The 16,164-nt window shown below is 31.1% G+C and overlaps 4 protein-coding genes and 1 long non-coding RNA gene across 5 annotated transcripts; 3 read left to right on the forward strand and 2 right to left on the reverse strand.

Moving 5' to 3' along the window:
* The first annotated feature begins 1,453 nt into the window (after nucleotides 1-1,453).
* LOC123685925 (protein O-mannosyl-transferase 2) lies at nucleotides 1,454-9,231 on the forward strand. Its single transcript, XM_045625805.1, has 13 exons — nucleotides 1,454-1,731; nucleotides 1,782-1,865; nucleotides 1,922-2,006; nucleotides 2,060-2,164; nucleotides 2,220-2,328; nucleotides 2,383-2,651; nucleotides 5,960-6,066; nucleotides 6,118-6,310; nucleotides 6,630-7,068; nucleotides 7,506-7,654; nucleotides 7,712-7,862; nucleotides 7,915-8,055; nucleotides 8,797-9,231. Exons 1-13 carry the CDS (start codon nucleotides 1,697-1,699, stop codon nucleotides 9,012-9,014), a joined length of 2,085 nt encoding a protein of 694 aa, XP_045481761.1. The 5' UTR covers nucleotides 1,454-1,696; the 3' UTR covers nucleotides 9,015-9,231.
* On the forward strand, nucleotides 2,802-4,497 carry LOC123685950 (4-hydroxybenzoate polyprenyltransferase, mitochondrial). Its single transcript, XM_045625851.1, has one exon. The coding sequence runs from the start codon at nucleotides 2,915-2,917 to the stop codon at nucleotides 4,007-4,009; it is 1,095 nt and encodes a 364-aa protein (XP_045481807.1). The 5' UTR covers nucleotides 2,802-2,914; the 3' UTR covers nucleotides 4,010-4,497.
* Nucleotides 8,731-10,488, reverse strand: LOC123685966. Its single transcript, XR_006748388.1, has 2 exons — nucleotides 9,804-10,488; nucleotides 8,731-9,001 (listed from the first exon to the last, which is right to left on the reverse strand). It is a non-coding gene; the product is annotated as an uncharacterized LOC123685966 (long non-coding RNA).
* A 725-nt stretch (nucleotides 10,489-11,213) lies between these two features.
* On the forward strand, nucleotides 11,214-16,058 carry LOC123685921 (post-GPI attachment to proteins factor 6). The gene is made up of 4 exons (XM_045625791.1): nucleotides 11,214-12,016; nucleotides 12,071-12,313; nucleotides 12,547-13,821; nucleotides 13,998-16,058. The coding sequence occupies exons 1-4, from the start codon at nucleotides 11,809-11,811 to the stop codon at nucleotides 14,678-14,680; spliced, it is 2,409 nt and encodes an 802-aa protein (XP_045481747.1). The 5' UTR covers nucleotides 11,214-11,808; the 3' UTR covers nucleotides 14,681-16,058.
* Nucleotides 15,529-16,127, reverse strand: LOC123685956. Its single transcript, XM_045625861.1, has one exon. The coding sequence runs from the start codon at nucleotides 16,125-16,127 to the stop codon at nucleotides 15,558-15,560; it is 570 nt and encodes a 189-aa protein (XP_045481817.1). The 3' UTR covers nucleotides 15,529-15,557.
* Between the last annotated feature and the right edge of the window lie 37 nt (nucleotides 16,128-16,164).

Below are 16,164 nucleotides of genomic sequence, written 5' to 3' on the forward strand. Positions count from 1 at the left end.
AACATTACACCTTAATTGGCATAAAGACTTAGGTCTTGAGGCTTCTTAAGTTCATTGAACACAACGGCTCGAGCCGGTCGATCATCAAAATCGTCATATCTTCGTTGGTTGGGTCCTTGAAATCTATCAAAATGATCTAATCTATCAAGGATTCTCCGTATTAAATGAGTATTACGAATTGAAAAAATTTTAACGAGTGGTCCACAAACTGGAAATAATCTAATTTTTAGTTGAGTTATAGGGCGAGTTCAGAAAGTCAGCGCTCTTTAATGCGCTGAAAGAGTTGCGCTGGACAGCGCTGGCCGCTGAACCAGCAAAATGGGGTCCAGAACCAAACCCCCTCCCTTCCACGAATTTTTTTCACAAATACAGGATTATAATCTCACGGAAAATATTACCATCTGTTTCTTTTTTATTATTATTTTTTTTAATATTTTTTGTGATCGTAAACTCCACAATATTTTTCTAGAGCCCACGTCAACGGACCCTACCCGAAATTTTCTTCTAGCTACGGCCTTGTAAGTGATTATTCATTTTGGATAGCCCGCTATCTATGCTGCTGTCATATTTTGACGTTTGACCAGGAAAAACTACGCCATTACTAAAAATGGAACTATACACGCTTCAACAACGCAATCAAAATGTTAAAACTCACTGCAAAAATGGAGAAAGTTTTGCAATCTTGAGTCGTTGTGAAACACCTTCTCGACCAGCAATAGTGATACAGGTTACGAAATTTGAGCTGTTGGGACAAGTAAGTGATGTGAAATATCGAAACCAGGTGCGTCGCTCAAGAACAACTGAGGATATTGCTGCTAAAGCCAGAAGTGCGGATAACATTGGGAATTAGGCATTCCACAAACAACATTACACCTTAATTGGCATGAAGACTTAGGTCTTGAAGCTTCTTAAGTTCATTAAACACAAGAACTCAAGACAGTCGATCATCAGCATCGTCGATCCTTCGTTGGTTGGGTCCTTGAAATCTATCAAAATGATCTGAGTTTTCATCAGAATATCATCTTCAGTGATAAGGCCCATTTTACCTCGGAGACTACGGGAAAATCCAAGAATAATTGTTGAAAAGCCTCTCCACCCTCAACATGTCATACATATGCTTAGTGATTGTTATGGCTTGAATTGGAAGATGTGGACGACTTTTATTGTAATCTTAGAATATAGATAGATAGATACATGTAGATTATTAATGTTTTTAGGGCCAGTTGCACCATTTGCCTAAACATTGATTAAAATTTAAACATTGATTAATTTCTGATTTCTCTTGAGAAATCATAGAGTAATCAACGTTTAAATTTTTAATCAATGTATAGGCAAATGGTGCAACCACAGAACACTAAATATATAGTGCAACTGGCCCTAAGATTGTCATCAAGACATTTTGTTTGCACCACAGCCGCCATTAATCAGCTGATTGTGGACGTACCGTCATGCGGATCATTATTGACTTGACAGGTCTCTGTGTTCAAACCGGTACTTTCAACTTTCCAGCAAACCTAATTAAATTCCAAACTGGTGAATAGTTTTTTTGATCCAGAGTTCTGTTCAAATCTTATTTATGCAAACGAATTCAAGAAATATGAAAGAAATATAAGTTGTCCCTAAGGATTTCAGGGAAACAATTTGATACAAATGAAAGAAAGTATGATTTTGTTGATGAAAGTTTTGAATTATTATAATGGCTAAAAAAATATCTCCTACAGACAGCGGAAGGTAAAAATGTACAGGTGGAATTTTTTAAGTCTCTTAAATTTATATTACAGGAAGTTATGGTATACCTTTGGTCTTGTTATTGTATTGACTATTGCAACACGCTTCCACAAAATAACTGAACCTGATCATGTTTGGTGAGGTGATCACATAAGAAGTTATAGAATTTTTATTTATTCAATTATGCTTTTAGTTGGGATGAAACTCATTTTGGAAAAATGGGAAGTTGGTATATCAATCGTACATTCTTTTTCGATGTTCATCCCCCTCTTGGGAAGGTAATAATTACCTTCTTCCCTTCATACCTTAGTTTCAATACATCTTATTTCAGATGCTCATTGGTCTATCAGGCTATTTAACTGGATACGATGGTAAATTTGCATTTGATAAACCTGGAGATAAATATGAAAACACAAGTTATGTTGGTATGCGTATTGTGAGTATTTCATTATTTTGACCCATATTTAGCAAAATAAGATGCAATGTTTCAGTTTTGTGCATCTTTAGGAGCGTCAGTTGTCCCTATGGCCTTCTTAACAGTACATGAAATGACAAATTCGTTGACTTCTGCACTTTTTTCTTCCTTGTTAGTTATTTTTGGTAAAAATATTACAAAAACTATTAGCCAGAGATTCTTACAATATTTTGTTGCAGATGTCGGCTTGATCACACTTTCTCAGTATATATTACTTGATCCAATTCTTCTTTGCTTCATGGTGGGTTCACTTCTTGGTGCTGTAAAAGTTACTTCAAACAAAATTCAGGAATTTTCTGTAAAGTGGTGGTGTTGGTTATTTTTCACAGGAACAATGTTATCCTGTTGTATGGCTGTGAAATTTGTTGGTCTTTTTGTTGTGATTCTCATTGGATTAATGACTATAGTTGATCTATGGAACATATTAGGAGATCTTTCAAGGCCTGTCGTGAGTATTGAATTCAAGTTATTTAGCAGATATGAAACATTTGTCGTTGCATTTGAAATGGTAATTAGTTCAAAGATAACATTTGATTATTTGAAACTTAACAAGTACTTCCTATTATCAAGAAAAATATTGGTATATGTGGGCTCTGTGATCCAAAAGTCATTAATTAACCTCAAAAATTATTGTAGGTTAAAAACAAAACACATAAAAATGAGTAATTAACGGATTCAAATTAAATTTGCGTTTATAAAATAGTACTGACAATGTACACACATAGAATTTTGAGATGTGCTCATTCAAATTACCCTAAAATTTTATCGCTGACTAAAAAGTTGGAATTGCAAAATATCACGAAATTTAGAGAATCTGCCTTGTATTATTCATCGCAAAAAGAGAATGCTGCAAGCTATAAGATTACGAATTTACCTGAAAAATTAGTGTATTCTTCACCAAAAATATTGCAACCATATTTAAAATTAATGAGACTTGACAAACCAATTGGATCATGGTTGCTGTTTTGGCCTTGCGGATGGAGTATAGCCATGGCAGCACCTACAGGGTCATTTCCAGACCCTTATTTACTAGCTCTGTTTGGAGCAGGGGCAGTAGTAATGAGAGGTGCTGGATGCACAATTAATGATATGTGGGATAAAGACATTGATGCTAAGGTGGAAAGGACAAAAAATAGACCTTTAGTTAATGGAGATGTCTCAACGAAACAGGCTTGGGTATTTTTAGCTGGACAATTGAGTGTTGGATTAACAATTTTACTACAGTTAAACTGGACAAGTGTATTTTTAGGTGCATCTTCTTTAGGACTTGTTATTTGTTATCCATTAATGAAACGTTTTACATATTGGCCTCAGTTAGTTTTAGGTTTTACTTTTAATTGGGGAGCCTTACTTGGATATTGTGCTGTGAAAGGATATGTAGATTTATCTATATGTTTGCCATTGTATATAGCTGGTGTATGCTGGACAATAATTTATGATACTATTTATGCTCATCAAGATCGATTAGAAGATATAAGTATAGGTATTAAGTCAACTGCTATAAAATTTGGGGAAAAAACTGATTTATGGTTAACTGGGTTTGCTGCTACTATGGTCAGTAATTTAATATTATCGGGAATTATGAGTGAACAAACTTGGCCATATTATTTAAGTGTGGCTGCCGTTGCAACTCATTTAACAAATCAAATTTATAATTTGAAAATAAATAATGGAAAAGATTGTGCAGAAAAATTTATTTCTAATGCGAATGTGGGTCTAATTTTATTTCTTGGTATTATCAGTGGCATCCTTTTGAAAAAATCTGAAAAACATCAAAGCAAAGATTTTATTGAAAAACTGATATAATTTTTATCAATAATTATAAATAGTATCAACTAGTCACTATTATGTTTCAGAAAACTGTTAATGTTGTTTGTTGGCCTCATATAAAGTGAATATAAAAAATTCATTTAATATAGTTCCATCCTTAATTAATTAAAATATTTTGATCATATTCAAGAATTTATGATGAAAGCTAATAAAAATGAGATACCATTGAGAATAATTTCATTTTACATTCCTTATGCTGGTGTAGTATTTTCAGTTTTGTTATATCACTTTTGCTTAAAATTGACTAATGATTTTGCCAATATCATTTTAGCAATGACATATGAAATATTTCGTGTACTGTACTTCAAAATGAGAATTCTATTTCCAAGAAAATGTTTTTGAAGCAATAATAGAATTTATTTCTGAAATAGGATACTACAGAACTTTTAGAAAATATATGGAGGATAATATCGATATATTTTGGTTTATTATTCCTGATAAGAAATCTCCATAATATTTTGAGGGAAAATATAACTGTTTTGTTTTTCTTTTTTAAACTTAATTACAATTTTTTGTGTTCTCTGCTAGACTAAAAATCAAGCAATAACATTAAAAAATAGTTATTGCAGGTGAATATTCTTACAGGCATCTAAAATGCATAATAAAGGAATCTGCAAAGCTCTATTGCTAATGATGCATCAGCCTTCGAGTTTTGAAGATAAGCCAACATTTTTAAAATTCTTTTCTCTGGGAACACTTGAATTTACATGAAATAAGGCAATCAAAGATCTTATCAATTTCTGGCACAAGCCACTGTGAACTTAGAGGGTGAATCATTAGGTCATTCCTATGAACATACGTCTGAAATTGTTTCGTTTCTAAGATATAGTGTGCTGAAGTTGGAAAAAAGGTTTTCAAAAAATTTCATGAATATTTTTGAATTGATTTACTTGAAAATGGGTAGTTATTTGAAATAATAAGACGCTTATTATCCCCAACTAGATTGAAATGATTAGGTCCATCTCAGTGGGCACCACAGCCAACAATTTTGGGAAAAAAGTACACTGCTGATTTTTTTTTTAGTATTCTATTCTTTTCATTGAGCAACTAAAAATTTACCTTTTTGCTCTCTTGTGTTTTCTTTATATCAGGCTTTGTTTTCGAGAAAGAAAATCAAATTCACTTTAACACTTTAAACTATCCATGAACAATATAAAATAAAAACTAGTAAAAAATCAACAATTTCGACCCTAAAGCAAATGAGCAAAATGTCCACCTTCTGATAAAATACAGGACTGCATTCATTTTGTTATAGTTTGTAAGAGTATTTTTTAACTTCAATAGTATCTCAGAAACAAAGTAACTTAGGACATATGTTCATAGAAATTTTTTTTTTTCAAAGCGACCTAATGAATCTCCTTCTGAAGTTTCGTACCTTAACACGTTCACTGCGACTATAGATTTTACCTATTTCAATCTATGTGCGGCACATGCCCCAAGGGATACGTGTATACATTTTTTTCCGGGCTCCACCTAACAAAGGGGTAATCTTTTATTCAAGGTACCAACTGTTGGAAATCATTTTGGAAGTAGTAATCTACCTAAGGACTCAGTCGCACTTGCGTCCGGGAGGCATGTACCGCATTAAACTAATGAAACATTAGTTGTGTGCGGCACGTATCCTCGGGGGCATGTGTTGTGATAAATAATCAAATAAGTATATTTTTCATATAGAAATCAATTGCTATTTGCATCATCAAATCGGTAAAAAACAGTGTTTTATCAGTACAAGGCACTCGTTTTTACCCATTTTCAGACAACATCAAATGTTACAAATAGTTTTACTTAACCTTCAATATCTCTATTCAGATTTAACTGTTCTAATTACCTTGTATTTGAGAAGAACAAAAGCTATCTAAATACTATTCCATAACTACTCTGCTTTCATAAGAAGTTAAATAAAATCCAATTTATTTTATTTTACAGATGGATACTGCAAAACATTTCATTGCACGAGCTATTTTCCTCATTATTTGGCCAACTATGCTGTATGCCTTATATTTTTATATTCATCTGAAGGTTCTCAATCACAGGTATCAGCAATAAAATTCAGTTAGTTATGGTTTTTACATGTGAATTTTTAGTGGGAGCGGCGATGGTTTCTACAGTTCGGCATTTCAATCGCAGCTCATAGAAAATAGTTTGCATAATGCAAGCATGCCTAGACATGTTGCCTATGGTGCAGTTATCACCTTGAAAAATCATAAAACAGGTGGTGGATATCTTCATTCCCATTATCATTTATACCCAGAAGGAGTGGGAGCAAGACAGCAACAGGTAATTCTTCATATGGATTTTGCACAGGATTTTTATACTATGATAGATCCCATTAGACTGCATACTGCTCCATACCCATCAGTTCTATTATTACTTGTAAATGCAAATGATGAATAGAGTTTTAATTGAATTTTGTCAGTCCGTCCATCAATAAATAATCCTCTAACAGAAAAACCTATAAACCTGAAATATTCAAAGAATTTTTGAACCTTAACTACGGTTAAGTTCGTTGATTTGCTTTATCCGACTATGAGTTATAATCATTTTTCACTAATTTTTAGCGTTACTCGCAAACAATGATTTGTTCAATTTGTTATAGATAACCACTTATACTCATAAAGATGATAACAATAAATGGATTATAAAGAAGTATAACTCTGAGATCAAGGATATTGAAATAATTCGAAGTGGTGACTTGGTACGATTGGAACACTCGGCAACTAAACGAAATCTCCACTCTCATAAAGAACAAGCACCTATAACTAAAAAGCATTATCAAGTCACCGGGTATGGAGAAAATGGTACAGGTGATGTGAATGACGTTTGGAGAGTCACTATTCTCAATGGAGTAGAAGGTGAAAAGCTCAAAACTGTTACCAGCAGGATTAAATTTGTTCATTATTTACAATCCTGTATTCTCACAACTAGCGGCAAACAGCTGCCAAAATGGGGTTATGAACAGCAAGAAGTATCTTGCAATCCTAATTTGAGAGATTCGAATGGAGTGTGGAACGTTGAAGAAAACTTTTTTCCCAAACGTAAGTTAATTCCTTATTGTTAGTACTATCTACTTATCTATGGTTAGTACTCCCAATTTTTTTTTTTTCAATAGTTTCGTCATTCACCCATCTTGAATTATTTAATGATCTCTTCATGTAGAAGTTAACAAAAGGGTCCAAATTATCATTTCACATTATAGTTCAATCAAGTCCATGATTTTCCCCACTTTTTAGGAAGATGTAAAACTTTTATGTAATTTCAGCACATATTCGTCTATTATAGATTTCTTTGAAACTTTGCAATGTTCATGCCAAGTTTCAAGAGGATACTTTATCATAAACCCTCAATTATCTAGATAAACTAACTGACAACATTTTTATTATGAATAATATTGTATATAACTAACCTGTGTGTGAATCATAGATCTTCAACAATTGATGAGGAAATAGTTGACTTATTTATAATTTCTTCACAGTGGAGAATGTTAGTTTTGAAGTATATGCTCCAAGTTTTTTGGAAAGATTTTTGGAATCCCATGCCGTAATGTTACAAGGTAATTCAGGGTTGAAACCAAAAGAAGGAGAAATAACCTCGAGGCCATGGCAATGGCCTATTAATTATAGGGTATGTTATTTTCAGATATTGTGAAATCTAAAGTCTATTCTTATCTTCTCATTACAGGGACAATTTTTTTCTGGTTCTACTTATAGAATTTACTTGTTAGGGAATCCTGTTATATGGTGGAGTAATCTCATATTTCTCCTCATTTTTGTCATGATATTCATAGCTAATGCCATTAAAACTCAAAGGGGATATATTGAACAGTTCAAAGGTAAATTAATTAGGAATATGTAATATATCCACATAACAAAGAATAATTTCAGAGGAGCATAGTTTGAAGTTGAAAGCATGTACTTGGCTTTTTATTGGATGGTTGTTGCATTATGTACCATTTTGGGCAATGGGAAGAGTACTTTATTTTCATCATTATTTTCCAGCAATAATATTCAGTTCTCTTATATCAGGTAAGGTTTTCATATTACCCATCAGCAGTGATATCTTGATCAGCTTTTTAATGGATTTCATTAACCAATTTGTTTACGACTGATGTAACGTCATCAAATCCATCAAAAATGCACATATCATTCTTGTTTCAATTGATATGAAAAAAAAAAAAAGAATCATAATACTTTTTTCTCAGGCTTGCAATTTCTAAAAAAGAATTTACAATTGAAACACTCGCAACAGTAGTAAAGTTAACTTAAAAATTCAATTCTCTTAATAAAAAAAAAAATTCCGATGGATCGATTGGATATTTTGATGAAAACAAAAATATGTATATCTATAGTGATATCAAATTTTTCAGAATACTTCAAAAGAGTATAATATTTTTTAAATTGCTAGTCATTTTCATGATGAGAAAGATATATACATTCTTCGGAACTTTTAGAATAAACTTTTAAAAACAATTGAAATTAACTTTTATGAATAAATATATTATGTTTAATCGAAATAATTAATATTTTCTGAAAATTTATTATGAGTTTCTATTTCTCAAGGAAATTCTGCTTCTCTTTCTATGAATTTTGAGGAATCATATCGATAAAAAATATTACATAATTACATACATATAGGGTAAAAGTTAAACAATGATTAAAAAAAATAATCTAGTAAACAAAAAAAAAATAAACTGCAATATAAAAATGTAAAGCTTCTATGTGAAATTTTATGTTACACCACTTATATAAGTTATCTTCACCTTACAGGCATCATCATAGATTATTTTCTAGAAGACATTCCAAAACTGTTTCCTGCAACAGTAGCCAATACAGTCTATCATACAGTCCTAGGTGTCATTTTGTCTTCTATTCTATACAGTTTTTATTTGTTTTCTCCTCTCGCCTATGGAATGAATGGACCAACATCAAGTGAAAGTAATTCGACAATGTTTGGACTCAAATGGATGGACAGCTGGGAATTTTGAATAATATTCAGACTGATAATTCTTTTTTATTCAAGTATATAGTTTATTTATTTGTTGAAATTAGGATTAATTCTAAAATCATTTATAAAGAAGATAGAAATATGACCAGGTTGATATTTTATATGTAATTGTTGATTTCATGAAAACATGAGTAACAAAAATCTTATTTTTATACTTATTTTGATTATATAATTAAATAAAAATCAGTTCAAAAATATAGTTTCTTTCAATTGAAAGATTGGATTAAATCAAGTGACAACTATTAATTAAATGCTGTGGTTATGAAAGTAGATAATTTAAAGGAAAAACTGAGAAAACTAGCTCCAGTATAAAAAAAAAAAAAATTATAACATCTCGAAATTACAGTGAATTGGACAAATCTTTATGTTGATAAAATAAGTGGGTGATTTCAAACTTTTAAACCCTTTTTTGAGCTGACATTTTATAATACAGAAAATTGTACTATATACAGGAGGTGCACATAAACGTGTTAATGATATGAATATAATTGGATCTCCATAAACCAAACTCTGGGTAGGTACAATGTAACCTTAGTATAACTAATATCTTGATTTGAAAAATATATCGCAATCTCATAGCACTATCAATATTCGTTAATGTACCTTCACATTGCTTCATTATTACAAACTCATTTGTCAATAAAGTCTTCATAATAAATTTTCAACCATAGCAGAATATACATAGCAATCATAATTTTGTCAACTAAGAACCTTTATATATCCTACCCTACCAATCAAAAGTAAACAATAACAAGGATTGTTTTCTTACCTTATCAAATTTCTTAAGTAGTCTTAATTTTATAGGATTGATACCCATGCTTCTTCAAAATATACCTAACTGTACGGGCAGGAATGCCAACTTCTTGAGAAATTTCAGAGCTGGACATAGGCCCATTTGCTTCAACAAAGGCACATACTCTTATATCCCTCTCGTAATTTTTGTCAGGTATAGAACGGGTCTTTTTATTGTCTTGATAGCAATTTTTACATATGTTAATGCAACCGGATTTTTCGAATCGGTGAAAAATATTCAAAACTGTTTGAACAGACGGAACTTGTTGACCAGGATAAGCAAATATAAATCGCCCAACCACTTCATCCGCGCTGTCAGCTTCTAAATACCATTTAATGATATTAATTTTTTGTTCAAGGGAATACATTTCCTTTAGAACGATAATTTATACTATATACAAAAACAAAACAACAAAAGCCCATAAATTAAGTATACAACCACAGACTACAGTCTTAGAGTAGAGCGTATTCGACTGGCTGCAGCAGTGCGAAGCGAATTAATTCGAACTAATTATGTCATTTAGCTGATTTAGCTCTACAAAAATTCGAATTAATTCGCATAAGTGCAGCCTTTTTTTTAGTCTTTGCTAAAAGCCAACGTGTGTACCCAGTGTGTCTGTGAAGTAGATCATATATAGTTCCCAATGAGGTTATGTGTTTGCAGCATAGACCTAATATCCATGGACCGAGTGTCACGTGATTTTTCAGAAGCTCGTAGAGGAGAAAGACCTAGAGAGAGAAGAATATATGATTTCTCTTGATTCGAACAGAGATGCTACTGATGGAAATCTGTAAAGAACCTAAAAGCAATAAAATAGGTGATTTATTACTCTGAGATGGTCAAATGTCAAAATCATCTGATTGAAAGATATAAAGACATGATATTTATTTATACGTTTTATGAACTGAATAGAATGAAATTTACATACTTTTTTATATTTATCATTTCGATTTGCCTAATTCAATGATGGAATAAAATATGGCATATATTTGAATGAACTTCTACCATGTGAATCAGGAAAATTGAGAAATTTTAGACCATACTTCTTTCTGACATTGTGGGGACAGAACAGGATTTAATGTAACAATGAGTTGGACTCGTTGATATCTCAAGGAAATATAATATACATATAAATAATTGCTTATAGGAATCAGCAATACTCTTATTGGCTATAGGTGAAGATAAGTAATATTCGATTCAATCATCTTTTGAATTGGTAATATTTCTTTTACTTCAGGTAGAAAAATTATGCTACAGAAAATTTTTATTAGATAAAAGAGAACATTCATTCATCCATGATTATCGAAATACCATTAGGATTGAGCATTGAGGTTATCGGCTGAAAAAGAAAGCTGTGGGTAAGATATGGACTTGAGGTATCTTAAAGCACCATGATACTATGATTTAATAAATGACAAATTGAAAATAAATACTACTAAATTCTAATGTAATATGAAAAACTCAACATGATATTATCTTCTCTTGAAAATATTGTTTTTATTCATGATGGGAAAAAATGATATATTGCTGGAGATTCTTCAACTGACGCAGTTTTCCAGTTAGTCCCTTCGTTTTCATAAACTGTTTCGGACTTCAAATTTGAAATAACGATTTAACGTTCAACTCTTCGAGTTGAAAGAGATGTATATTGTTCTCTTTCTCTAGGGCAATAAATCAAGAGAGTTGACAGACTTCCATCCGATGTTCCATCTCATTCGTTCTCTCGACTTCTCTCTCTAACGCGACGTCCATGGATATTAGGTCTATGGTTTGCAGCTATAACATATTTGTTTTGACAAGTATCCGGCTCATTAGAATTGAGCTTGAAATGTGTAATAAAGGCAATTTTCGAATTGAAGACTTCCTAGTTTCATTGAATTTAGAAAATAGCTCATTTCCCTTTAGGATTTAGATGCAATGAAATCATTTTACAAACAGTACAAATTTGAATATTCAGTAGCCATTAAATATCTGGACAAAAATGTCCAAACTACTTTTTCTTTTATTTATATTTCGAATTTCATGTAACGCTCAGGAAAATTTAGTGTTATTAACCAAAAAACGATCTTCTTTTCTTGATAATTATAGAAGTTATGCTAGTTTGGCTATATTTCAAGTAGACATTCCAGCGCAAATATCATTTGTATCTTATAAGTTATCTGCTGAACCGTTTGATCTCTCTATTTTTGGTAAATTCCAACCAGTTTCTCAATAAATGTAGTCTAAATATGAAATGATTTTAGGGTGTTCTCCCGAAAAAGTGTATGTTTATGCAAAGAAAGGATCGATTCCTGTACTGAACCCTGATAATTCAAGGAATCCAAAATGGGTAAAGAATATAACCAAGTCAGAACTTTACGGCTTAGAACTTTACACCGATAAGGAGTATAGTTATATCAATATATCCTCTCCTTCTCCGGGTATATATTATTTTGCTGCATTCTTTCCATATGTAAATCCTGATGCAGTTGCCATTAAACAAAAAGGTATTTTGTATTGAATTACCATTATTTTCTATATCACAATTTTTATTCAAAATTATATGTATACATTTTCATGTGATCAAGTTATTAGCATTAAATGGCCACTGGAGCTTAGCAAGTAGGTATTATGTTGTAATTTCAAAGTAAACAACACTGGACAGTATTCATGAGATATTGCATTTATTACCTTCATATATTATGTCCGCTTTAATTTATTAATATTGTCTTATTTTTAGGTTTATCCCAGCATTGCACAGCTTTCATAAATATTTTGGTTTATATTTCGAAAGCTAAGTATTTGAAATTACTGACAGAAAATTATAGTTACCATATAGATTCAAAAGAAAGTGTGAGTTATTATTATCAATTTTTAACAACTCCTAACATCAAGCAAGTGATTCTAAAAATAAAAAATAGAGGAAATGCAAATTCTCCTAATATAACACTTCGTTTAAGCTCCGATAGCCTGCCTGCAGAAAACAAATATATAAATACAAAGACAATAAATTTAACTGGTAGAAAGATAGAAATACCTTACTGGTTAAATAAAGATGGACAATACTTTTTAGAATTTGATTTCAGTAAAAATCAGGTGGAAACATCTCTTGATTTTACACTTGACACCATAAGTTTGGATCAAACTTTCAGGAGGAAAAACATACGTACATCCTTGAGTAATAAATTAGATCCCACTCTTTATAAGAGTGCTATCATTGACTACTATGAAAATCAATATACAAGATCAATTGACTCTTATACTTTGTATGAATTAATCAAGGAATCAGGTTCTGAAGCATTTTTGTATACATACAATTTAAATCACGAAAATGAGAGAGAATTTATGGTTCCCATACCTCTTAACATGACAAGTGATGATTTTTCTGTCTTGAAGTTCAATATAGAGGATATAATAGATGTAGGGGGTACTTTTGAATTCAGTATAGATTTCCGAACACAGTCAAATGAAGCAGGTCTTGTATTTTTTTCCCCAGAAGCTGTTGATCAAATTATTATAGGATGCATTAGTCAAGACATGTATCAAATACCAACTCTACCTCGTTTTTGTGAATATAATGGAGTGAAAACTTTGGCTCCAGTTGTTATAAATAATACTGTTAGCAATTCAACGGTTCTAATACCATTTCCTGAATCAGGGATATGGTATGCTACTATTAAACTTTTTTGTAAACCTTGTCAAAATTGTCCATGTTATAAGACATGCAGTGAAAAGCTTAGGACATGCGTTTCAAAATGTAGTTGCAGCACTGTACATTCATGTAATGTATGCTCTAAGAACTGCAAAGCAGAGCTTGAAAAGAAAGCTGAATGCAAGGATTGCAATTGTGATGATAAATGTGCAAAATCTCAAGGTTTCTGCAAGAGCTCGATTATGTTTGATTTGAGTTCTTTTCCCTGTGTAATGGGAAAATGTGGACCAAATGGACGATGCCAATACATTTTAGTTGATGGATATATTTTTTCTGCTTGCCAGTGTAGAAATAAATATAGAGGTAGGAAAATATAACGAGACCTTAAATTATTTTCTTGTACCTAAGATAGATTAATTAAAGCTTTCTGATATTATTCCTTGCAGAATATTAAAGAAGAATTTTTAATTTGTTCCTTTTTTTTGCTATTTTTCTAGGTAGGTTGACAATATTATGATTTCAAATATTGTTTTTTTCAGGAATGGATTGCACAGATGACTCGAATGCTACACCATTTTGGAAAGTAGTTCTTGGACAAATATTACTCATTTCTAGTAACGCCATAATGATACCATGTGTTTATTTTGCTGTCAAAAGGAAATACTATCCAGAAGCAGTTATGTACTCAAGTGTTCTTATTTTTTCCTCATTTTATCATGCTTGTGATGTTGGAGATGATGCTATACAATTCTGTATAACTACCCATTCAAGTCTTCAGTTTGCAGATTTCTTTAGTGCACTTTTTTCGATTTGGGCAACAATGCTTGCAATATCAGATCTCAAAGCTAAACATAGGTCCACACTTCATGTGCTTGCAGCAATTATATTAGCTTATTGTACTGTTATTGATAAAACAGGTGTTTGGATATTTTTTTTAATCACAATCCCTGGTATAGCTATTATAGGAGTGTGCTGGTATTTCAAATTTAGAAAATCTGGCAAAAATTTCATTAAGATGAAATATCTGAAATTTTATTTTTCTACTGGAATAATAGTCATGCTTATAGGTATAATGATTTTTGCTTTTTTTCAAACTAGTGGAAATTATATGTATTTGCACAGTCTTTGGCATTGTATTGTGGGTATCACTGTGTTGATAATTTTACCTCGACCTGATACATTTCCCACTTTAGAGCATCTTGGAACATCCGAACAATCATGAGAGTAAGTTTTTGAAATTGAAGTGAGAAATATGAAATTCTTTTCCAAATTATCCTAAGGATTGAATTTAATCCAATTCACAAAACAATTAGTGGAAGTATTCTTGTGATTGAATGAGAAAATACAAGCCGAGTCAATAAATGAATAATTTATTTTGTGCCTTCTGAATATGATATATTTCAAACTAGGTACCAATAATTTAAGTTTATCATACGTGTACAGTACATACTGTGATATAGTAATTTAATGATCAATTTCTTTTGCTGCTGTCTGAATATTTACGAAACTATAACATGACATATTTTATCAATTTATTCTATTTTGTTTAAGTCTTCTTTTATTTTAGATTTTAGCACCACCAATATATATATATTAACTTTTTTATTTCAAAAATATTTATATACAATTAACTTTAATTTAACGATTATAAGAAAGTGTTGTGTAATAATAATGATTCAGATTATTTTTATAGTGACAAATTTATAATTCAGTATCCTATAACCTGTTAAATATTTTCTAAAATTAAATGAAATTATTTACAGAACCTAGTTTTATTTTTAGTAGACAACTAAAAATTTTAACTTTTCTCCAAGTTTGTGATAGACAGAATTCTTATAAATTCAATAAATAATCAATTTCTTTATGGACATTTCATAATAAGTTATAACAATTATTAAAAAAATATGTTTTCATTTATTTTATAGTTAACCTGTATTCACAAAACTCGGTGCATGTAGTTTGTTAATTTTAGGGTTTATTGGTTATACCCCTTCTTTTATTTGTATATTAATAATATATTCTGTGCTGTGAATGACCAATCACAAAGTCAGTGGCAGTTTATGAATCCAGGAAAACCGTACATAATTTCTGTAAATGAACTATCTTACAGAGCCTGCTCCAAACATAATCTCTCTCTCAAACTGTTCGGCTTTGAGTGTACCATCTATACTGATACAATCTTTGTTAAAAACAGAATAAGCACTCACTTCTCCAGATTTTTTAGGAGTTGTTCCAGTATTTAAGTACATCAATATTAAAGCTGATAAAATTAAATAAACGGTACCAAATTGTAAATTGATAAATATCATATATAATAGACCCCAAAGTAAAAAATAAAGAAAATAGTAAAAGAGTTGCAGCCATGAACAACACCAAATACTGTCATCTGATAAACTTTCTTCATCAACAGAGCATGCATCTTCAGTTATAATAAGGCTCTTTGCTTCATCCGAATAATCCATTTTTCTTTTTTTTGGATGGGATAATTTCACAGATGGAACAATCTTTCGAAATTGATCTTCGTTTTCTTTTTGTTCTCCATCTTTGACATTTTTTTTTCGTTCAAATATATAAGAGAATATATTTTTTAGTTTATCTCTGAACCTATTTGTTCTATTCAATTTTTGCTGTTTAGCTCTATACTCTTCCAATTTTTTTTCCATTTCCATTACTTTGATACATTTTTCTCAACTTGAAATTTTCAAA

Source organism: Harmonia axyridis, chromosome 1, assembly GCF_914767665.1.
Source record: "Harmonia axyridis chromosome 1, icHarAxyr1.1, whole genome shotgun sequence".
Lineage (NCBI taxonomy): Eukaryota > Metazoa > Arthropoda > Insecta > Coleoptera > Coccinellidae > Harmonia > Harmonia axyridis.

Excerpts from the sequence above, each read along its gene's own strand:
- LOC123685925 (XM_045625805.1), top strand. The coding sequence starts at position 1,697 with ATGGCTAAAAAAATATCTCCTACAGACAGCGGAAG. Across the intron at positions 6,311-6,629 it reads TGGGAGCAAGACAGCAACAG|ATAACCACTTATACTCATAA; the intron begins GTAATTCTTCAT and ends AATTTGTTATAG. Across the intron at positions 7,863-7,914 it reads ATATATTGAACAGTTCAAAG|AGGAGCATAGTTTGAAGTTG; the intron begins GTAAATTAATTA and ends GAATAATTTCAG.
- LOC123685950 (XM_045625851.1), top strand. The coding sequence starts at position 2,915 with ATGTACACACATAGAATTTTGAGATGTGCTCATTCAAATTACCCTAAA.
- LOC123685921 (XM_045625791.1), top strand. The coding sequence starts at position 11,809 with ATGTCCAAACTACTTTTTCTTTTATTTATATTTCGAATTTCATGTAAC. Across the intron at positions 12,017-12,070 it reads GTTTGATCTCTCTATTTTTG|GGTGTTCTCCCGAAAAAGTG; the intron begins GTAAATTCCAAC and ends AAATGATTTTAG. Across the intron at positions 12,314-12,546 it reads AGTTGCCATTAAACAAAAAG|GTTTATCCCAGCATTGCACA; the intron begins GTATTTTGTATT and ends TCTTATTTTTAG.
- LOC123685956 (XM_045625861.1), bottom strand. The coding sequence starts at position 16,127 with ATGGAAATGGAAAAAAAATTGGAAGAGTATAGAGCTAAACAGCAAAAA.